The 24,905-nt window shown below is 43.2% G+C and overlaps 1 protein-coding gene and 1 long non-coding RNA gene across 17 annotated transcripts in view; one reads left to right on the forward strand and one right to left on the reverse strand.

Annotated features, from left to right (window-relative positions):
* The window catches only part of LOC1279830 (cGMP-dependent protein kinase, isozyme 2 forms cD4/T1/T3A/T3B), a 130,095-nt gene extending 105,446 nt beyond the window's left edge, over positions 1 to 24,649 (reverse strand). The window contains exons 1-4 of one of the 16 annotated variants that reach the window (XM_061659483.1): positions 22,061 to 23,164; positions 14,863 to 15,196; positions 12,054 to 13,034; positions 946 to 1,856 (exon numbers count right to left, since the gene is read on the reverse strand). In XM_061659483.1, coding sequence (XP_061515467.1) covers positions 946 to 1,808 — 863 coding nt within the window. In that variant the 5' untranslated portion in view covers positions 1,809 to 1,856; positions 12,054 to 13,034; positions 14,863 to 15,196; positions 22,061 to 23,164. Of the gene's footprint in view, positions 1 to 945; positions 1,857 to 12,053; positions 13,110 to 14,862; positions 15,197 to 22,060; positions 23,165 to 23,384; positions 23,839 to 24,207; positions 24,227 to 24,376 lie in introns of those variants that run through there. The other 15 variants (XM_061659482.1, XM_061659479.1, XM_061659475.1 and 12 more) reach the window with 15 other exon arrangements.
* On the forward strand, positions 17,670 to 19,616 carry LOC133393660 (uncharacterized). The gene is made up of 2 exons (XR_009766313.1): positions 17,670 to 18,000; positions 18,106 to 19,616. It is a non-coding gene; the product is annotated as an uncharacterized LOC133393660 (long non-coding RNA).
* Positions 24,650 to 24,905: the final 256 nt, after the last annotated feature.

Raw genomic sequence — 24,905 nt, forward strand, 5'->3', positions numbered from 1 at the left:
TTATTCTGATTACGACTCTATTCGTCGATTCAAATGAACTCCAAAGTGAATTTTTTATATAACACAAAAACATGATCTTAACCTCGAAATCGACAACTCGAAGGGAAACATTTAGTATACCTGATAGACGTTGAAAAAATATCTATTCTGCTCTCCTATTTTTTATCTTTGAACCTAGATTTTATGCAAACATGTAAAATCAACCACGACTTCAATGGTACAAAAACAAAAAAAACTAGTACATCCCCATTTCCACAAAAATCCATGCTTCGCGCGACCACTGAATTCAGCACGTTTCATTTCCCATCGGTCGAACATCGGAAGCGATCGCATCATCAGCAACTGCATTACGCAGGCAGCACTCCATGGCCACTTGCACACCACCAAAAGCAGACCCAGCTGCGCGCGCGATGCATCTTGCGATCGACCGCGTGTGCTCTAATTGATCGAAAAGCAAGATAGCTCACGGTAGTACACACAGGCGATCCTTGTACCGCGATACGGACGCGGGCTGAATCAGTTACACTTGAATGCGAGACGACATCACCCCCCCGTCTACTAAGACAGTGGGGTCTAACAATTGAGTCGTTTGTACGCGACTGACGTGTTTCTAGCGAGGTTGTGACGGCGACCGAGTGGGACACTGAGACTGAGGGTAGGACGCAAAAATCGAGAACGAGGTCAGAACAAGTTGCGCTACCTTTGCTGCTAAGGTGGCTACTGGATACTGAGAAGTTACTGATTTGGATCGGTACGGATTGTAATTGATTTTTCAACGCAAGCAGGTAGGACGAAGGCAAATATGAGAACTACCACAGGTTTGTTGACGTCCCATCAAGCTTGATTTGAAGCACTTGAGTATTCTGCACCAAGAGTTTATACACAGGAACATTTCCTTGCACAAGGTTTTCCACTTAAAAGCCCCAAACAATCTGTCTGACTTACCTTTCTTCCTTATCATACTTCGGGAACGTGACGTGCATCAGCTCCAGCACCGAACTTTCGCTCTGCGGCTCCGCCGAAATACCCTGGGCACGCTGTCGCTGGACACCGCCGTGCGTGCCGAGCTTGCGGCCACCGGGCGAAACTCCCGTCGCCCCACCGCTCGTCCGGAACACGCTCTGGAACTTGTCCAGGTGGCTGCGCAACTCAGCCACCTCGTCGTGCTTCTGGCGCAGCATATCCTCCAGCTCCCGGATGCGGATGTCCTTCGCCTGCACGACCTTGAGCAGCTCCTGCACCTGCGGGGACAGCCCGAGCGCCTCCCCATCGCCGATGAACAGGTTCTGCAGGATGCCCTGGACCTGCTGGTCGCCCTGCAGCTGGGCCAGCTGCTTGTAGCTGTTGACCGTGCCCGCGTCCAGGTTGTTATTCACCGTGTCGGACGCGTCCGACGGTACCGGGGCCGTCGCTGACGCGCTCTGGTCGCTCATCTTGCCGTCGCGATCGTTGCGGTCGCGCGGTACACTCGCGGACTGTTCGCACCTACTGCTGCTGCTGCTGCTACGCGCCACCGAACGATCTGAACTCGCGAAACCGTGCGCGCTGACTGATGCGTCGGTCGATGCAGCTGTCGCGGACGCGGCAGTCTTCTTCGCGGCCGGAACCGAGGAGGGCAGCAGCACGTCGCCGAACCGGGGCGCAGCCGAGACGGGTACGGCGGCGGGGGACGCGAAGTTCGTGTACTTCAGCAGCCGGCCGAGCTGCTGGGCGTCGAGTGCGGTTGCGCCGCACAGGACCGTCTGCGTCTCCTGCTCGACGGCCGGGCGCCGTGACGCGAAGCACAGCCCGTCAAAACACACGCGCATCCACACGATTTTTGCTGCTTGCGGCCGGTGGTGTCATAAAAATAAAATCTATCCACCAGCGAGGGGTGGCGAGAGGGATAAACGGAGAGAAAACAAAAACAAAGATAGGTTAGTGAGTGAAAGCAGAGTTTTTTCAGGGGATATGGGTGAGTGTGCATCTGAGTGACTTTGCAAGGTTGTTGATCGGTAGGAGTACAACACTGGTGGTGCTACAAATGAGTCGAGAATGCTCAGTATGTTATGCTCATGATAGCTGCTACTGCAGGCTATCAAACAAATGGAAGTTTTGTTTGAAGTGTGAACGTCTATTTATAAGCGCGTTTGAGGATTTTTTTTGTTTCAGTTACTCTGTTTGGTTCTGGTGTCTAGATTTTTGTACTTGATGTGGCATTCAGACTAACCCAGCAAAACTGTATTGAGAAATTAAGAGTAAATTCCTGTCTGATGTTAGAAGTAAAGCTCTGCTTGGTTCTTTAAGTCGAACAAACCCACTGAATTCGTTGTTAGAAAATGAATAACCAAAGTTTTTCCAACATCTTCAGAAAAATAATCCAATGTTGCTATTATTGTAATATTTCGTGTTCATTAGTATCCAGATTGTCTTGAAATAAAAAAAAGTTACTTTCAACCTTTGAGGACATTGAGATATCGTGAAAATCTCAAGAAATAACCCGTTAATGAAATTCTACTGCTAGTTCCACGATCTATAAAGTGATATATTATAATAGTGAACTGAATTTGAAACATAAGAGTATTTTCAGCATCTACTGCTAGTACCACCATCCATTAAGAGATAATTCTTCAGCATTAGAGTATTTTCCACTAAAAATATAGAAATGATATTACATAATTTGCACGACTTTTAGGTCCTGGCTCGAATATATTGTTATTTTATTATCAAAATAGATGTCCCTTGTTTGTTTTTTATCAAAATAGATTCATTACTCAATTTGTAGTTTGTAACAAACCTACAAATTATCAAAAATATTGAATTTTACCAATATTTGGTTAAGGCATGGTTGCATCTCCTTACACAGAAAACTTTTTTTACTGAACTTCAGTAAAATTTTACTGAAATTTTTTTAACTGAAGTTTCAGTAATCCTTTCAGTAAAAAGAATGTTTACTGAATCATTCAGTAATGTCCGATGCTCACCAAAATGACAGCTCGTTTACTGAAATCCCAGCAAAGCCATTCTCATATTACTGATTATTCAGTAGTTGGTAGCGATTAAAAAATGACGAAATACTTCTTTTAAATTGAGTTTTTATTGATGCGCAGATATTGCCAGTCGCTCAGTTCATATAAATACATGTTTCGTGTTGTTTTATAAAGTTTTTATACGGTATTTCACCGCCGCAAGTGTAGATGGTTCAGTAAGCGCTCACAGACACCACGCAATTTCAGCACGCACAGTGGATTGTAGCAAACATTTTACACACCAACACGGCTGCCAATTGTTTCAAATTACTCCCGTTAGCCGAAATACCACCTGAAATTTCACCAGGGTGCCTGTAAACGCCTACAAAATCAACTTTTTGCACATCACGAGCAAGTGGCTATCGCATTGTTTTGTTTTGATGATCTGACTGACAGGTCGATTTGACAGAATGGATTGCTGCATTTTCAGTAATTTGTTTTACTGATATCCAGTGAAACGACTAATTTGACACTTATTTTACTGATTTTCAGTAATATATGTATTACTGAAATGCATTCAGTAAATTGTTTTACTGAAAATCAGTAAAAAATGACATTTATGCTGAAAATCAGTAAAATATTCTAATACTGAACCGTTTCAGTAAAAAACTTTACTGAAGCAGGATGAGAAAATTTGCTGTGTAGAATTTTGATGTTGCAGGAGTGTAAATAGGTAGAACAAGCACTAACAATTTAAAATACGGCAAACAAATTGCAGTTCAGATTAATTTTTGTTAAAATTAATTTGTTTTAAGCAATACGGCCTTTTTGGACCATTACTCCTGAATAAAAAAAAATTATTTGTTAAAATAGTAGTTAAAGAAAACGACTGCAACTGCTCAAATCTCAAGATGAAACTGACCAATAAAATCGGCTATAAAACACACTTTAACTGGCCGAAAATTAACAGAAAAAAGACGAATTAAGCTCAAATGCAACGAGTCCTTACAAGCAAGGCAAATAACAACAAACAAAATGAGAATTTATTTACATATCCTGCTACATCAGGTAGGTCGTCGTCTAACAACATGCCCGTCAAGGGTTCAATCCAAAGCCTCCATACAGGACTATTCTGCTGTTGTTAAATCAATGAAGTCCGTACGAAGTCTTCTTCTGGATTTCATTGATTCTTTCTCTACGAATTTCCCTACGATTCCCTACGAAGCTTCTTAGGTACATCAGATATGTAACGTCGAAAGACGTCTGATGTTAACCAGATAACTTCGCACTAAGAATTTATAACATCGTACTACTCCTGCAGTAAGGCCAATACATCTAACCTAGCTTGTAACGAAATAGAGAACTTCAACTAGATTAGCCTTTCAAAGTTGATCCACCGCAGCATCATTGGCATGTACTTTACACCTCCCAGAATCTGAATCTTACCCCGACAAGTCATAATATTCATACGCTGATAAAATTTAATCTCCCAGCGCCGATAAATTGTACATATCCTTTTACGATAAGATACGAAGAAACAGCATGTCCGACGCGCTCCGCTAAGTGATAAACTGCTGTCGATCACCCGTTTTTTTCGAATTTCGTTACCCTTTGCGGCAACAACCCGCGAGCAACAACACTGGTAGCCGATACCCACGCGGCACACGATCACGAAACCGATCACTTCCGGCGCCACCGGTTTTAGCACCATCAGCAGCAGCAGCGACTCGCCTGCTCCAAAGCGGAAATGTATTTCACCACCTAATTAAACTTCAGACCCCCCCTCCCCTCTTCTATTATGCTCTCGGGGCTGACGCGGTGACTACTGCGGTGGACGAGCGAGTCTATAATGCCTAACGACGTTACGCGAACGCTTGATCGAGAGTGTCGGGTGCTCGCAGGGGTTTTTTTGTCCTTCTTTGCCCGTTTCAACGAAACACAGGGAAGGAAATCGACACAAAATGATACTGCTGCCCGAGGGAGGGATGATTTAAGGGTCCCGCATTGGATACCGCGACATTCCGACAGCATCCGACGACGACATCGATCGCTGTCGATCCCCGGCGAGGTGTACCCGTGTAATAAAAGTACACATCGCGGTAGAAGCGGGTTTTCTATGCTACAGGTTGCCGTTTGCACAGCAGAAGAGACGCAACAAAAAATGTGGCAGATTAATTTCTACACCAGTGCGTTCTTTCTCTCCGACGCCAACAATCCACGCGGCCACGTTTGCAAACACGTTTCGCGCATAAATTTTCAATTGATTACAATTATTAAATAATTGAAAAAGAGAAACCGTGTGCAACCACCCCCTTGTTGCTCTTCCTCGCCTCTTTCGACCGGGTCGGTTCGAGCGTTGCCGGCAAAGGAAACTGGCACACAGCTGGCAGGCCGCCACACGGTAATGGTGGCGCGGTAACAGTGTGGCAACCATGCGACAAACAGTGCGAGGACATGCCGAAAGGGAAACCTGAGGGGGGGTGAGGGTAGGCAACATGAAAATGGGCAACCGGCATTGACGCATAGCGCATAGATATTAATTCTTTTGGAGCACCACCACCAACCTCCTCCACCACCCTAACCTCTCGCACCTTCTTATCTATTTATTCGCTTCCGAGCATGCGCTTGCACATGCGAACCGAGCAGCCTCGCCTGGTTCCGTTTTCGTTTTGTTTCTTTGTGTTGTTGCACTGCGTGTACACATCACGCAATGCATCCCTCCGCTGCCACCGTCACAAACAGTAGCGGGGAGGGGAATGTTTCTGTTGGGGTCGCCCCAAATGCGTTGCATTGAAAAGCTGCATTAAATTAATTACAATCATTAGAAGGCTGTCGATAAAGCACAACCACCACACGACCGATACACACACACTTGAACGTAGCAGTGTGCACCATACGGAGCGTTTTTTTTTCTTCATTGTTTTATTCCCCCTGTCGCGATGTTTTACATTTTAAAATGTATTTTCCAATGAGTTGGCCGCTGCATGATGCACACACACATGCAGCGGCCACGCTCGTGGTGAGAGCGCTCAGCTGGAGCCGGGGACCGATCGTGTATGCGGTGGTACACATGATTTATAGCGTTCCGCCACCATCGTCGTGCGAACCGGTCTCGGTCACCACCACACGCTTCTTCTTCTTCTTCTTCTTGCAGGCTACTATCACACCAAACCGGCAGGCTCTGTTTGAGTGATGTTTTCCGTTTGGATGGCGGACGAAAAGCCAAACCACGATAGGACACACCGGGTGCCCAGCCTACCCACCACCACCACCACCTCGCTGCTTGTTTGGTTGTTTAATGAAGCCATAAGGCGAGCCCGGCGTGTGCTAAAGTGAGCGATCGGGGTAAGTGCATCGAACAGTTTTATAAGCTCATTAGATCAAGTAAAATGGATGAAGAAATTATTCAATGCAACATAGCATAGCGCAACGTGCTGCGGAGCTTTGAGTTGCGTTGAATGATTTTAAATGGATTCAAATAAATGTGTGGAAAAGAAATATTATCGTCAGAAGTGGATTCTATAATATCTGAATTTGAATCATTTGGATTAAAACCATGCAACTACATCTATTATGTCAGGAATCAATGCCGAAATAAGTGCAAGTAATTTTAATGAAACGCAAAGCCGTACATTGCCTAATAACCTGTGCCTATCCAATCCTGCAGACACTAGTAAGATAAGCTGGAAAATATGTTCTTCGAAGTAGTGTTCAAATACCAACTTGTTACTCTAATAGGATTTGTTTGTCGACAAGGTTAAAACGTCTGATTTGGAAATGAACTTTCATTAGAATGGAATTATTATGTAAAAACAACTCAACATTTTGCTAATTATTTGTCAATGATCATGTGGCAATCTTATTACTGCTGATCATAAGCCACTATTTGTGGATGTAATCAAACATATTACAATTTATAATGCTTCTCCGGGGTACAAAATAGGCTTTACCGAAATATTACGGCAATTGCTCGTTCACATCCATTTCTACTTATCATCTTCAATTGACCGATTTCTATTTTAGTTTGGATACATCCCGACAATTTATATCATATTCTGGCTAATTGATAGGCAATCGATTTCCCCGCGAATATTAGGTTGTTTTGCATTCAAATCTCTGTTGATGTCTTGATTATTAAAAAAATATATTCCATTATATTATAAATTTTAAAATATTTTAAATACTATTTTGCTTGAAATTATCTGATTATGGAAACCTTAACGATTCTAGTCAGCTTTTTGAATATAGTATGACAGTTGGAGGCTGAAATCATGTAAACAAGCCTGCAATTTCCAGTCTAGATTATTTTAGCCTCAAAGCTAGAATTAGATTAGAGTACCTGCCCGGAAAAATGGCAAAATAAGTTGGTGTTTACATTTATCCCAAGGTGAATTAAAGAGATCAGGTGATGGTATCCAGAATCAAAGTGTATGTAGTCCAGGTGGTCTCATAGCAAGTTTATTTAAACCAAATTTGAATATCATTTTTTGACAGGATGGGTGAAAACTTTTGAAACACACAAGCTTTCTGGAGGCTTGACGAATACACAAAACACTCTTAAAATCTTCAATCAGAAACAGAAGCGCTAAAAACCAGCCTTCTGAATTGTTACACCTTGGGATAAGCCCACTTGTATATTATACTCACTTTGATAGCTGCTCGAAAACTGCTATACAATGCAAACAGCTGACAGGTTGAAATTTCAGCCTACGAACTTAAAACGGAAAGGGCCCCAATGACGGTAAATGTCATTAAAAGGGCTTATTTTAGCATCGAATGATATCAATCAAGATATACCGATCGCTTGGTACCTAAAACTTGATGCTTGAGCGTTTTTATAAGTACTTATAAGCAAAAATCATTAATATTCTGACGTATCTTTTATCCCCAGAGATCTTCTTCTTTTGCACAACAACCATTGTCGGTCAAGGCTTGCTTTTAACAAGTTTAGTTTGCTTGGCTTTCAGCGACTTACAGGGTTTTCCAAGTCAGTTTCGAATGTAAACATTGTTATTCACCGCATGCAAAATGTTGTTCCACATCAATCTGACACTTCATTTCCATGACAATTATTTTTAATTTCTCCAACATGATTTTCAACACGACTCAAGCTGGATTGAGTTTGAAAGTTCTTTGTTATGTGTTGAAAATCATGTGTTCAAACTGAATTTTCATTTTGAAGCAAATAAACGATTTGACAGCTGTTGAAAAACATCTTGGATGCGGTAAATAACAACGTTTACATTCCAAACTGACTTGGAAAACCCTGTATTGTTATTATCTTTAACTCTAGCAATAAACACGTATCTCATACGCATTTTTCACAATTATCATATAATGCAGAAATATCGTAGGCTATATCAATTGCTACAAATCATTGAACAAACCACGAGCTCTAAAATGAGAACGGATACCAGGCTGAAATGCATTTCCATTCTGTTCATCTGTCATACCTAAAGCGCTTAGAATAGTGGTAAAAAAAAATGAAATGCACGTTCATTAGTGCCCTGACATGACGAGTGGAAGATCACGACCAACTCGGCCCCCAACCGCACACACGCACAAGCGCTTCGTTTTTATTCTCACCCAGAGCTCAGTACTTGAAGCGGGCAGTGGTGAGCTTATCGCTACCGGAACCTGCCCACCGCAAACACCGACCACCACCATCACACCTTCGAGCCGATGTTTCTTGCTGCACTGGCTGTGGTAATGAAACGCAAACCGACACTAATGGTATACACATGCTTCGCCTCGTCGCTGCCAATCAGGGTTGCTTCCCTGCGGTACCTCTGCTGCCTCCCCTTTCAATGATTCTACACCACACGCGATGCTACCATGTTAACCGATTCCATGATTTATGTTCTAGCGATGTCGAACAGACAAGCGCGGTGGTGGAAGGGCCGCGTGCAACAAGCACACGTCGAAGCGATAGGATACCCGATATGGTTGATTCGTGGATGCGCCCCGACACATGTTAATGCGTGCGGCTACATTGTCCACGCATCAACTAAACAGGTGCGCAGAGGAAACCTAATCTACGGGCAAACGTGCAAGTAAAGGAGAGAGCTGTTTTTTGCGAGAACACCATTTTATATCAGCCGGTGTTGACATGTTGTGCGTGTCTCGGCAGTTTGTCAGACACATCATTACATCACACGGGCTGAGATTTGTTTAAACTTTTCCGATCTGTTGATGTATGCAGATATTATGCATGAATTCTATTGAGAAAGGAATTCAAAAAGCTACTCTTTTGTAGCAGAACTTCTTGTCTGTTATTCCTATTTCAATAACCAGGCACTAATATCTCCTCTGAAATGTCATTATGATATGAGAGGCAACGCATTCCACTCTAGAAATCATTGCGCACTAAAGACATGAGTGCAGTGCGCTACCTAAACAAACTTCTGACACTGTTGACGCATCCCAGTCGCGATCACGCTGTGCGGGCGGGCACACGTATAGCAATTAGCGTCCGTTTAATGCAAATGCGCTCTGTTCAGAGGTACTGTTTACAATCAAAACCAGGATTTCCAATGTCCATAAATCGGTGAGATTTATGCCGAAACGTCAAGCAGCAGCAAGCAGTGGCACCAGCTAGGATTCAGGAAGGTATGGAAGTATACTATTACCATCACCATAGCGGAATGGTTTATTCTGTTAGCGATACATTATTCAACAAGTGATCTGGAGGACACGCAAAATTGAACAATATTCAAACAAGTCAGAAACAAGCAAAAGACACATTCTAACTTGATTCGTCACTTTGTGTAAACCTGTCCGCTCTAACACCAAACAGCACCTTAACCTCCCTCCTTCGCATCGGAAAGCAAACAACTCCAAAACAAAACTAGGTCACCGATACGGTAAGACCTCTCCGGAGTTCGTTTACTTTGCTGGTCGTGTTATCAGGCGCTCGTACGAAAAGCAAAAACCTTGCGAATTTCACCCATCACGAACAACCGTCACGCACCCTCGTACCGTATATTTTTTTGGGTGCCAGAACAGAGCAAACAGGCACACACCCGAAGACGACGACAATCCAATAAATGGTAACACTTCCCCGACATAGGTCCATATGCCGGACTCATAAACAAGACCTCGCCCCGACCCGGAGAATCTTACTAATAGATATCGTCGCTTCCCCCCCTTTTCAGTGTGTCCTTGTGCGTGAAGTCCCGTGAACCAAACCCTTCGAGGTCCAATTCCCTCCATCGGTGTTCTACTTCAGCGCCGGGGGCCTAACATTTTAATAGCAGGCAATTCCGCAAATTGGTTCAATGAAGTGTACCCAATGACGTGGCCAGCGCTCGAGAGTGCCGTTGAGTGAGAGGTTATTACTCATAAATTAGGACATTGACGCCGCCCAGTATGTGGCGCACTATTGAATGTTTTGTTTTGTTGGGAACACAATTTGGACGGTTTTGATGATGTTAGGGTTGCTGGGAAGATTATTTTGTTTCCCATGATGGGCGCCTATCGGTTAACAACACAAAGCGGGGAAAATCGGGCATATTGAGATCACTTTTGGTTGAGTCAGTCAGGGTTTCCTAAGGTGGAGATTTCCGAATTCGTTTCTTTGTGTTTGGTTGAAGTTCTGAAATTCTGAAGTTTGCTTCTCCACACTGCTGATACAATTCATCATCTCCTAATGTTTCAGAATTTCGGAACAAGGAACAAGCCTGTAGATAACTCAAGTGTTACGTACATCCGTTTGCATCATCTTTCTGGCCAAATCTCAAAAACCTCTCAACCAACAGATCATCCAGAAGAAGAACATTAAGCACCATGTTTGCATACCATAAATCATCCACCCTGCTTATCTATCTCATGCACCATACAAACACAGCGAGCTGTGTCGACCTCGGACTGGGAATTCTCATCATGTAGTAACCACCCAACAAGCGGTACCAGACATCCACCATCCACAGGCGGAAAACACTATTTTCAAGGCTTCTCGCCTAGAACTAACCGCGCGCCTATGTTGAAGGGTTTGATCGGTAGTGAAAAATGTGCTATTTTTAGCCCGCACTGTGCTTGTGCTTGTTGATGATACGGCTGCTCAATTGATAACCTGTTAATAGGCAGCCTGCTCTCGTAACTGCGGAACAGTTTTCCAACATCGCCTACAGGGGCGGCACAGCACACCATTTGATCAGTGGGACAACTAGAAGCACGTGATAGCACGCGTTGTAGCCGCTAGAAACGCTAGAAAAGCGATGCTTTCGGGCATCCGTTTTTGCCATCTCTAAACCTTTATTCCTATTGATTTGAGATCTCTTTTTGTTGCCTTTTCGCGATACCTTGCTATACACTCATGCCCGAGGACAGGCAAACACACTTTGATCGAGGGGTTTTTTCCGTCATTGCGAAAAGGTGGCAACTTCGTTTATTTGCCACCTTGCCACGACCTTGCTTCATAAGGGAACGCGCGCTCCTGTTTGTCCAAACGTTTGGCACCGTTCCAATCCGGTTCCCCGGGGCAGCGTGCGGTAGGAGCACTGCACTGGCGAAGGTTTGCACCCTTTTGAAGTCGTCATATCACAAACTTTCCCCACCCAACCTTCCCTATTCGATTGCCAATTTGGGCCTACGACGGGGGATGATCATTTTCATTTCATTTCATTTCATTTCACATATATTAGTCAACCATTTAGGTGTAACCATCAACACTTGATATCCCCACAAACCAATAAAACCGGACAGCGATCTTCAATAGAATCAATGCACCAAATGACACTGTTGGAGGCGCCCACTGTAAGCAAATGTGGGCCACTGTACACATTCAATTGATTTCATAACATCCACCATTCTTCTGATTCTGGAGGAGTTCTGATTGATCCGGGTCTCACAAGTCGTCCCATCGTGCCGATGGGAGTAGCAACCTTCACGCCCAGTACGCCACCTTACGTTCGAGAGCTTTGGATTTAGGATTAGGACTTGCACTGGGTGTACTTCATCGCAGCTGACCTCACATCCTACTCCAAAGCCCACCGCTCAAAAACCTCAAGAACATAACACAAACGTCACCAGCACCAGCACCACCAGAACACCCAATGGTGGATCAACACCTCTCCACCCTATCGCAGTAACACCCTCTGTACGTACCACTTCCGAAAGAGAGAACTGGTCCTGCGCGCTGGAGGAGCGTTCGGAACGCACTGAAATTGCTGAAATATCGCGGACTTGTTTTTAACAATGCCCGCGCGAACACACAATACCAAACCAACCAAGCGGGGCCCGGGTCCAACAGTTTCGTCGACGACGACGAATCGATGTACACGGAACCCCACGACGAAGGAAGGGGATCGCGTCGCGTGTTGTTGGTGGTCTCGCGCGCGCTGCTGTCGTTGAGCCGCCGGCGCACTTGATTCGATCGTCGATTGGGAGCTCTTCCCTTTATTTTGTGCCTGCGAGAAACCACGCGCCGTTTCTTGCCCTGCGGCACCACCAACGCGCGAAAGGAACAACCACCACCACTTCGATTCCGAATCGACTTAATTGAGAACTTGGTACAGGCGCGCACACACACACACACGCACGCCCTATTATCACTCTCTAACACACACACGCACACGCGGGCGATCCTACACACCAGCACCAACGCAGTTACGGACGCGCGCTTCGCACACTTCACTAATCATAAGCTCAAACACTTGACTTTTTGTGAAAAAATAAACCAACCCGCACACAAAATCACACTCTCGGCGGGGCCTCGCGCGGGGCACACACTCTACACTACTGTGTACGCGGGGCGACGACAACAACCGCAACACACGCTACTTCGCTACGCCTCTCTAACACGGTTGTTGTTAGCTGCTGATAGCGGCACACACCACCAACAGGCAAGACACTCGCGACTCGCCCAAGAGACGGCGTTTAAGATGAAAAAAGAAAAAAAATGCACAAACAAACACGACGCGATTGCGAGCTAAAGAAGAACGCACCTTTCTTTCTGTAGATGTGTGTTGATGTAAATATTTTTTTGCTTTTCATTCACTCACACGGTGTACCACTTGAATCACTGCTGCGGTGCGGCGGCGGTGGAGGTTAATTTAACTGATAGGAAGCAGTGCACAGCTCCTGTGTCTGGAGAAGATAGAGGAAGAACAAGATGGGAATGTGTCTGTCAGTTAACGCGACGTGCATTGGTGTCTCGGAAGGCTGGAAATGGAATTGTTTTAATTTGTTTTAAGTTGATTAATTTAATTGTCATTAAGCGAAGGTTATAACCGGGCTTAATTGTTGTGACAAGTGCGATGACACTTGAGTCGAAGTTTCTACTAAGATACTATTTGGCTATGTCACAATTACAACAACATCTAATGAAGATCGACTTAGGTGGTGACGAAGAGATGCAAAGTGTTAGTAACCCTTAAAGGCGTAACACAGTAGATACATAACATTTTAATTACAGCTAGTGATTGTTTATGATGCCATTTAGGCGTGGACATTACGCTTCATTTTCATGAACATGAACATGCTAGTTCTTTCATCTAGACGAAATGATCGTGAATCGCGATTCTTTCGTTCTTTTCAGTTGATTCTTTGGTAGACCCGGACCTTCTTCATTACCCCAGAAATTGACGCCCAAGATTTTAACGCCCAAGAATTTTGCAAACAAGCTTTTTGAGACCAGGAATTTCGAGAAACAAGATTTTTACGAAGAATTTGGCGAACAAGATTTTTGCGATCAAAAATCCTTATAGGCCGCTTTCATTCATCACTATGACCGATTCATACTTCACAAGTCTGGAATAGAAAGGACAGTGCCCAATTGAGGGTTGACGTCGCCCGAATGAGTATTTACGGCACCCGATAACGCTGTTACGATGCTGGATTGGATAGGTAAACCCTGTAAAGGATGGCCTAAAGCAGCAGTCGGCAGACTTTATGACCGAAAGAGCTAAATTCTACAATAATGCTTGTAAAGTTTCACTTGAAGAGCCAAATTGATAAACCAAGAGCAAAAATGTGTGCAAGTTCTATGAAATATATGAATTGTTAACAGCCGCCTACAGCAAAATGCAGTTTCTATACAACGAAACAAGACTTGTAGGACTCTAATCACAATGATTTCAGTCATGCATATTTTTGTAATTAAGTTGCAAATCAGAATGAACAGTTAAACCAGTTACCGAGATTTAACAATCGAAAGCATCACTTATCTCCGGAATCATTGGATTCACTGTGAGTGAATTACTACTAGTGGACGTGAAGAGTTGAATCATTGATCAAAATTTATGCTTAAAACCTTTATTGAACTCACGACTCACGGCTGATTCATCGAACTGTCAATGAGTTAATATTCGGCATGAAGAACTATATCGCAAATGAATAAAATCAACTCCTCGCAATGTTAGTTCAACTGATTCACTGTGAACTCTTAACTCAATCACTCATACTGATTCAGTATGCCCATCACTAAAATGAACAGTTGTTCACTCAATCATTTACACAAATGTATAGAATTAATTATGAGTAATTTAAATATTTAATTATTATGCTAGGTACAGCTCATTTAATGTTCATTTCAATTTGTCAATTTTAGAAGATTATTTTGACTTTAGCATTGAAATTAGAGTAAAATATAAGTTATCATCATCATCATGCATCTGTAGCGCTTATTCTATGAGAAATCCTAAAAAAAATGACGAATAAAAAAATAATTTAATAAATGCACAAAATCGTATTTCAGCATTGCCGTGGGTTCAATAAGATCCACAAAATTGCGTAAAAAAGCGTTGCAATACAATCGTCAACAGTTTGGAAACGGTAAAACACTTCATAGACAGTTATTGGCGTATTTTGGTTTTATGCAAACCAATCTGTTTTTTTATACAATTTGTTTCCCTGCACCCTGCGCATTGAAAACGTCGACCGCGGCCCCGCTCGTATTACACGCGACAAAATTTACCTACTCTTGCAGAACCAAACAACCAAAACGCACACCAGGCTTTACGGTGCTTGCAACTGTTGTTGTGCTGGCAAACGGTGGGGGTTGCGAATTAACCGCCTCTTCAAACAAATAAAACAGCAGCGGCAAGCAAAATTGGCAAAAGGCCCGCTAAGATCGTAAGGCAACGATGTTCTTACGATCACATTGCAAATGAAAAAGAAACCCCCCCTTATTGTGTGTGTATTTATTCAACCCGGCAGCGAGCGCGCCTTGGCATTGACCGCCGCGTGGTGTTTATTTTCACCAGTGGAGAGGCCGAGTGAACCCCCGTTCCGATGCGTGTTGCATAAATCTGGAAGAAAAAGGAAAACAAGAAAAAAAACACAAATTAAATTATTGACTAAATTGAAGCTCTAATGAATTAAAAATAGGATAATAATCATCAATTAAATTAATACAGTTCGAACAAGCCTTGCGGGATTTAATTAAGAATAACCCATCATCCCAACGTTTATAAATAAAAGGCACTCGTTCACGAATCTAAATTTGTCTCGTGTGTCCCCTGGTGCTACGCGGTAAGATAAGACGCTTTTTAAAAATGTATTTCACAACCGTCCCGCTTGCCCGTTTCTTTCGTCTGTTTTTATTTGCAAATGCAAATTAACCACATTCCTTAATTCGTTTCATAGATTCAAAGATGCACACCACCGTGAACCTGTTTCGAGCTCGGCGTTTGAATGAATAAAAACCCCAAAACCTTTGCTGTGTCTGAGGCACATTTATTGTTAACAAAATTGTAAACTCACTCTCGAGATGCTCAATAATAAACGCCCCCCCCACAAGGATCGCAATGGTGATCTTAGACTACAGAAATAAAAGACAGCGAGCCTGTGACGAACCGGGGAAGCACACCAATATATTCCCCATCTTTTCGACAGTGCGGCGTTAGAATAGTGTTTACTGTCCAGACATACACAGTTCAAGACATCGGCCACCACAGAGCGATGAATTCGCGTAAAGAAAACGCAAAAAACGCAGTCCCATCTTCTCACTGTGATACATATTATTCATGCAAGTGTGTGTTTGTGTATTGGATCTTTTTTATTTTATTTTATTTCGTTCCAATGTCATTTCATCTCCCAACCCTGAGGGTTGCAGACCGTTCGTTTGTTTATCTACATAAATTAGCATAGCCGGCTTGCCCGGTCAGTGTGGAGCCAGTTCTTCTTCCTTTTTTTTAGCGGAGCGATCTGTTGCCCCGTGGAGGAAGGAAACATTTCACTGTGATGCCTTTTACGTCAGTGGAATTTGAAAATGTGGCACCCGAAACTGGGATGGCTGCAGCCGACCGACCGATCGATCGGGACAGTCCTGCTGCCTGGCGTCTTCTTGTGAATGCAAATTCGATGTTCCAGCGAAGGCTAAAAATAGAAAGCAAAGATGACTGTGTACCCCGTGTGTCGACGGCTGCCACCGTGATGGAGTGGAGTATTTCAGCGGGTGCATCATTGTCGGGTGCATCATCAACGTGTGCTAAAGGCAAGGGGTGAGACACTAGCGATGCTCTAATGGTGTGATCATTATTTTGTACGTCTTTTGCAACTTGGCATTGTGAGTGTGACGGGCGCAGTTTGAATAACGTCATTTTAATTACTAAATTAAGGGGCTCACATTTGCATGTGCATAAATTTTGTAGCGAACTGCTCTGGTGACACGGTTGAGACGGTGAGTTTTTTGATTTGGTCGAATTTTTTAAACAGTACGATTTTTTTAAATTTCATTTTAACTTTTAAAAATTTAAAATATTTATCATAAATCATTTTTTCATCAATCAAACAATGTACTTTTTTATAGTATCTGATTATCTGATCAAAAACAAATCAGTATCACCTTGATACTGCACTCATTTTAAATACGACTTTTAGCTCATCTAATCGAGAATGACCGAATAGTCTAGTTATAAACGTGTGGCCTTTGTGAAGCATTGATCCTTAGTTCAATTCTCATCCGAGACCTACCTCGTAACGCCTGTATTAAAGTGCAAGTAAAGATTTAAAAAAAAAATTACCATAACTTAAAAAGGAACATCATAAAAGCTATAAATTTTCCCCTCTTAAATCAAATAGAATAAATATGAGAAATATTTAAAATACTAGTGACATCACTTGAATTATGAAAAGTGATTTTATTGAAAAAAAAATAGCTACTTTTCTTTAAGCCATTCATTACTTTGGATATATAACATCTATTCTTGATTGTTTTAATGACAAATGCCTTCTGGACACATTTTCACAGACTGGTGTCCATCGGCATACATCATGCCCTTATCTTGCCTGTTATTCAAGATATTTGAAGTCCATCTTTGAGTATTCTTCTATAAACAAGCGCCAATAGGTTGGCATAGATTGGTTAAACTCTGATTTAACAGTTGACTGGGAGTCTGTTACAAACGTCAACAATTCTTCGGTAAGTTAAGCGAGCAGTCTTGTTGAATGCTCTAGCTTCACCACCAAGTATTTTGAACCTTAATTTCACTCTTCAGTTGTTGTTCATCCAGTTCATAGTTGAATGAAAACGCCTGTGATAACATGACTAATTAAGTTGAATAATTTTGTTAACGGTCTAATGCTATACAAGTCAAGTACAAATATTATTTTTCAAGATAACCTGGTTTGTGTTATCTGAATTTGATTTGGTCTATATAACTTTTTATGGCTACTTTCGCGACAATTTGTGCTATTACCAGGTTTATGTCATGTAATGGTGTACTATTATGTGATAAACATATACATGCAAGGAAGGCTATTAGCATGTCATGGCTATTTGTATGTTTGTTGGCCAATGCCAGACGTGTATGTAGTAATTTGAGAATCAAAATGCGAAGTATTGCTAAAATTCATAAAATTCTTTCCTTAATAGTACGTTCAACCATACTATTCATGTTTATCCAAACCACAATAACCACAACCATATGTCGAAAACGTATCCACTAAACATTGAATTCCGTTAAATAGGAATTTCGTTTATTTAGCCCCCGGAGTAATGAATATTCTTCCCTCGGCTAAACAATCTGCTTTCCAAGCCCGAAGGAAGCAACAAACAGTTCACGGTCACAAACACTCAGCAGCACGCCCTATCCCTGTCGAGGGCCATCAGGTAGGTGGGGACACGATAGTTTACACATGCAAACACCCGATACGCTGCGGTGCAGTGTCTACTTTACATGAATTTTAAAACAAATTTACACTGTTTACCTTTCAGGCCTGGTGCGCAAAATGGACGTTGGAGGTTCGCATCACCACACCGCACACGATCAGTCAGTCAGTCCGTCCTGTTTTGCTTGCTGATGATCTTGAACAAGATCCACATTCATTCGATGCCCCAAACTCGGATGATGTCACTCCGAACACGCGTTCTTCGTAGTGACCTTCACCTAAAAGCTTGAACAAGCGAGCGCAACATCGTTCTTATCGCAAACGCGTAATTGTTCTTCAAAACAACCAAACTTTCCCATTCCTGTTGATACTTTATTACCTGTGCACAAATTTCGCACAAACATTCCAATCAGCAACTTCAAAGTATCGGCATCAAGCATTGATTTCATCCTATCCGCAGTAACGCCTCTGATTAGTCGCCTAAATCCCCGCAGCAGCGATAAGGAAAACGTTCGCCGCTCGCAGCTCGTCGGAATCGCTCCAACCGTCCGTCCGTCCGTCCAGCTGCAGCTTGGGTGTTCATTAACCTAACATTTACGGTTCGCCAGAACCATCGATAACGCAAAGGGGGGATTGATGATGATGTCTTGCCGGCCGTCTGGTGCTCGATACACACACGATAAGGATAAAAATAGATACCGACCGGCAATGGGTGCAACACATCGCCAGAGTGGCGAGCCTGCTCGAGGGTAAAATGCAATCAACAGGCAGCCAACCCCCTCCCGTCGCTGGTTGCGGGCTGCTGGCGCGGTTGGAAGGAAATTGGTGGGAAATTGCTATAATCACCCTTCATCCCTCACCCCCGTGATTGCAGCACGAAGCAACGAGCCAGCAAACTGTCCTGATGCTAGAGCATCGGTGTACACGAGACCATTACATCACCGTTTAACGGCACGTTGAGTGAACGATACATAAAAGCTAACAGCGATACATCGCAACGTGTATCAGAGCTTGCCCCTTTGGAATGATTGATCGGAATCGGTGTCGGTGTTTGGTGTGGTTTGTCCCATAAACATGTGAGATCTTTCAAAACCGTCAAAGTTCTGAATCTTCTGAGCAATCTTTCTTTAATTATTTCCACTTGAATTGAGAGTGGCTATTTTGGCAATGAGCTGATAAGCAAATTTTGCTCTCACCCACTGACACCCACCACTAAACAATCGATCAGCATATATGTCTTTTTTGGGGGGCAGTGAGGTTGGTTGGACTATAAAGATCACTGACGTTCAAGCGGAAGGTGGCTTTTTGCGATGAAATGTCAGCGATAGCAAAATCGGAGTGACGGATGCGATGGCAGCGCGGCAGTGGGTGAATGGAAAAATAAAATAGCCATAATTGATAAGACTCCTTGGGAAGGCGAAACGATACAGACCCGTGAGAGTGTGAATGACGCAGTGTTATTTTGGACGATATTTGCAACTCATGCCTACATCCGTAGCATGATGTTGGCAGATCCTTGGTGAGTTTGCTTTGTCAGCAACAATTGAATGGGCATCTAAACAAAATTAAGACTTTCATTACATGCGATAACAAAATAAAGCGATATCAATTAAACAATTAATGGGTTGTAAAAATTATTATTTCATATCTTCAGCTTCAAAAGAATTAGGAGAAATTATTGCAGCTAACTTACATAACATACACATTACACTTAAGGATTTTTTTTAATTACGTATTTTCACAGCGAATAAAAGAGCATGATTTGGAAGTCCTGAATATTGTCTTTTAATGCAGATTTCATTATAGGCCTATTTTCTTATGGATTGGCGGCTGTCAACACTTCATACAAAACTACGCATAAAACTAGCCACAGATTTTCAGCTTGAAAAATATGTAAATAAACGCCGATTCGTCGCAGGCGCGATCAGAGGTTATCTCATGAAGGATTGAACTTTATTGCTGAATGATAAATATTGTGCCAAGAAATGGTAACTGTCACATGCATACAACCCTAATGATAAATATTATTCCAGCGACAGGCTGAAATGTAAGCTTGTTGGCAGGAAAAAGAAAGTGCCTGAATAGTACAAAATTGTATTGGAACAAACTCCCGTTCAATCCAGTATAATATCGTTATTACGCTACAAATTTTGTTGCCATTGGTATCCATGTATTCTGTATTCTGTAAGTCTGAATTTTTAATAATGGTAGTTCTACGATACTACTCAGAAGACGACTGAAATCGTGTCAACATTCCATACAAAACCACTTGCCCGGAGTCGTCCGAGGTCCGAATCGTTTGGAAATGTCCGGAGTTATCCGGAATCGTCGGGAGTTGGAGATGGCTGGAGTTGTACGGAGTCGGCCGGAGTCGATCGGGTAGAGCGTGGAGTCAGGTGAAGAAGATCGGTGTTATATTTTTGTGGTCAGGCATTTCACCTCCGACTCCGACTACTGACTCTGACTCCGGTCGACTCGGAACACTATTCTTCAGTCGTGGGGCAAGGGAAGCAAGGCAAGGGGCAAGGGAACTGAGAAAATATTATCATGCACTTAAAACAGTTTCTCAAAATGAGAAAAACTGCTCATGTTTGAGAACTAGTTTTGAGTGCCTGATAAACTGTAGTTAGTTTTGAGTCCAGACGACTCCAGACGACTCCTGATGACTCCAGACGACTAAAGATTTTGGGCGGAACTAGTGGTTGTTGCCGGAGCGGGAACTGGACAACAACAGCCGGAATCAGATTGGAGTCGTTGGTGCGATCTAGAGAGCAGCAATCCAAAGTTGTGATTCGAAATAAAATACACCTTTTTTGAGGCTAAGTCAACAATGTTAAGGTGTTAAGGTGTTCAAAAGCAGCACATTGTTTATTTGAGCTCGAAAACGGTGTAAGTTTTAAATTTTTTAAACAACTTCTTTGACTAGTTGATGATTTGCAATTAAGATCTTCAAATCCCTATATCTAGAATAAATATAGAAATTACTACATATTTTTGAGTGTTTTTTTTTTATTTGATTTCAATTCAAAAAATTATCTTTTTTATACGGTGTTGTAAACATGTTTTGTTTCATCAGTTTTTTTACAGGATGTCTCACATGAGACTAGAACGATATTGGATGCAAATACAATTGAATTCCAGTCAATTACATTACATTCATTAGTTTTTAATTGATATAAACGACTGAATCTGCTCCGCTGTTGTGTAAAGCGTTCAAGTAGGGGTCTTGAAACATATTTGTTAAAACTCACGAGCTTGAGACCTTCTTGCCAAAATTTATTTAATTTTGTACCTCCGCCTATATATACGATCATAACCACGTCCCCAATTCCACAATATCATCACAATCTTAATCCCACAATCTTCAACTCGCTTTTGCAAGAAAGAAACGTGCACCTTTCAAAAAGCCGTGCTAAATCCTTCCCTCAGAATCATCTTCCATCCGTTCAGATTTCAGTGATCAGCAACATAAAAAACACACACACACACACACAGCATTACCACCCTCTTGGCACCAGCCAGATAAAAAGCCTTGGCCTGCACAGCCCACCGCCACGGCTGTTGTCCATGTATGCACCCGCGTCTTGTTTGTGGCCATAATCGGCATACAGCGGCATTTACTACACTGGCCAAGGGGGCCACCTTCCACCCAGCCACCCGAAAGCGTTAGCCTGTCATAAAGCGTTCCCGTGCAAGAGAAGACGACAAAATTGCACGAAGGAAGAACTGAATCGCCATTGGAAAAGAGTTGAGTAATTTGACAGAAAATTAACCATATTTCGCCCCCGGTGGAAGGACACGAGGCGATAAGGCAAAGGGAAGGCGATGTGCAATAAAAGGAAAAGTGTGTCATTGAGCAGACACTACTACCAAGGTGAGAGAGTGCTGGCAGTTGTGATTGTCGATAAATTGAATGCGAATGATTTTATTCTTTATTAATTGAAGAACAGTCCCAACAAAACAAGTGATTGTTAAAAGGGAAAAAAGAAAACAGTAAAGAAAACATATAATATTTAATAAACAAAACGTAACATAAACTATTTATCTGCGAACTTGCTTACCTTCTGTATTTGTCCCTTATCTTCGCTGCACCATCTCCGGTTGGTCCCTCTTTCGAATGGATAGTGCACGAGCGTACAAATATAGACTCTCATTTGAACGCCATTTTAACGTCACACCACGCTCTTGCAGCAGCTAGCTACTACCCACGTGCTTCGGCAGTACTTGCGAACGTTGTGAACAACTGCATTAGCAAAGTGTCCGGGTGCAAACACAATGCACAATTTAGCGTGTTGCAACGATTTAAGCAGTAAAATGGAAAGAAGAAAAAACGACCCACAAAAACTACACCCCTTCCCAGTTCCGTACAGAGACAGTGAGAGAGGGAAGGAGGGCAGCCAAAACACCGAAACCGCACAAACGTAAACAAATCGCTGTCAAATCAACACGCACTCACAGCCCACTACGATCAGGGGGGAGAAGAGTCGTGTTATTGTGCTACTAGAACGCACACACGCTCTCATTGCGATCGAAATCCATCTGTCATCACGCCGATCAGCTAGTGGTGAGAGTGTGTGTGTTGGTCTGCTCGGTGTGTTTTATCAATCGTTTCAAGTACAATTTACGCCAATTGTGCAACGGTTTTGGTTAGCTAAAGCGCACCACAGGCACAGGGCTGTGACGGGTGGCAAGCCAAACCCCACGGAAACGGATCTTCTCGCCCTACAGCAGCGCCACATTAAACCATGTTTGTTGTGCTATAAATAAATAGCTACCACACTGCCGCCTTTGCCACCACCACCACCGGATTTGGCACTTGTGAGGAGTGATCGGGAGACAAAGAAGCACAACAAGCGATCCTCCCACACGCGGTGGGCATTAGTTGATCGCGCATCACACCACAGCCACGAAGAACAGGACGCATCATCATCCCGTTGTCGTTTCAAGGCGGTTACGGTTTTCGATTTTAGTGCCCCACAAACGCATGACGATCGTTTTTGAAATTCAAAATACAGAGAATACACACACACGTCACATCATATATGAGGGGGAAAAAAACACGCACATCACGCAAACATCTATTTAAGCTATCTCGTAAGTTTGATCGATTTTGATGAGGGTATTTTTTCTATCTTCTTATTTCTCTAATGCAGCAGAAAGCGAGAAAATCGCTCTTCACACACTGACACACCGTACACACACACAGACACACAAGGGATGGACACCGCCGTTGTGTCGCCAGCTTGCTTCCGGAGAGACCAGCCGCCCGCCGATAATGACTGATAAAAGATCCGGTTTGCAGCATCCCACCAGCCTGCTGCAGGTTGTCTTGTTGTCCACACACACACACACACACACACACACACACACGCCACCCGGTTGTACCGTTATGCACCAGAATGCAGCAAAATCAACGCACACACACACACGGACACAGTCACACGAAATGGAAAGAAATGGTTTGCACACGCGGTTTTTATTAGCTACACACACCACACCACAAGATCACACACACAATCCGTCCACTCCGGTTGGTCGGTGGCCAGGAGGAAGGCTTCTTCAGTACTGAGAGCAACAACAGCAGCAGCAAAACCGCGTCGTCGTCGTCGTCCGCACGTCGTAGAAAGAAACGGGTGAGCAGAGAGAGACGGAGAGAACGCAACGTGAACGCGGGTATGGGTCACCGGCATACTTTGTCGCACGTTTGCATGCACACACATGTAAGCCGCTAGGGAACGGTTTTTTTGTGCGAAATACACAGTGACAGAGTGCTGAAGAAGAATGCGTGACGCGCGGGTAATAGAACAGAGCGCGCGCGATCGCAGCAAGCCACCACCACACAATGTAGGCAGCAGCAAACACGCACACAAACACATGTGTCGAACCCTAGCCAGCTGTGTGTTGCTGCCCCCCCCTTCTCATACTCCACACAGAACAGAACGAGGCGTTTCGCGGCGATCGGCACTGTGGTTGTGTGTCGCAAGATGACAGCTTTTTTTTTCGCGTGTGCACTTGTTGTTGCGCGCATTAGTGTCACCACCCAAACAAACAAACAAAAAAAAAAAACAATTGTACCACAAATTATTGAATGTTGATGCTCCGGTTTTAAGTTGATTTGTTGAGTGGTTCCACAGAAAATAACCCTAAAACACACACACACGCAAAACAGACATCGCAACGGGGTGCGTACAAGAAGAACGTGTACCACCTAATGCAGCAGATTGAGTTGTGTACTGCGCGAGTGTGTGATGTACCGAGTAGATGGAACGGACGGCCTGTGTGTGTTATCAGCGCGCCGAATATTCTCTGTCCTTCTGTCTGGCTGCTCACACACTCGCACACAGCCGCGCACGCTGATCTGATAAACTTTCACTCACTCACCCTTGTGCTTGTGATCGATATACGCGCTCGTCCGAGATTCACACACGTTTTTTTTACGAAAACAGTACGCACACGCAAATTCGGTATGTAAAAGGTGTACAGTAACTTTGGAGCGCTAAAGCGCAGAAGATTCGAACGCAGCACACGATTTACCGACCGCGGCAGCACCAGCCATGCAGCAGCCACCAGTAACAACACAAAACACGCAACTTAACGCCGAAGTGCCGCGCACGCCGAGGCAGACCCCCTAAACGTAAATCACGGATCGCACCGGAGCGCATTACAGGGTGTGCCCGCAATGGTGTGTGTGTTTTCATTGGATTTTGGGAACTTTTTTTTATACTATGCTATATATTTTATATCTAAATGTTTTAGTTGTTACTTCAATGGTTACGATTCGTAGTGAAATAGGAACTTCTTTAAATATTATTGTTTTTAAATTGATTTATAATATCAAATACTGTTGGCACGAGCAATTATAGTATTTATAATTTTCTCATATTTAAGCACGAAATAATCAATTCA

This window comes from Anopheles gambiae, chromosome 3, assembly GCF_943734735.2.
Source record: "Anopheles gambiae chromosome 3, idAnoGambNW_F1_1, whole genome shotgun sequence".
Classification (NCBI taxonomy): Eukaryota; Metazoa; Arthropoda; class Insecta; order Diptera; family Culicidae; genus Anopheles; species Anopheles gambiae.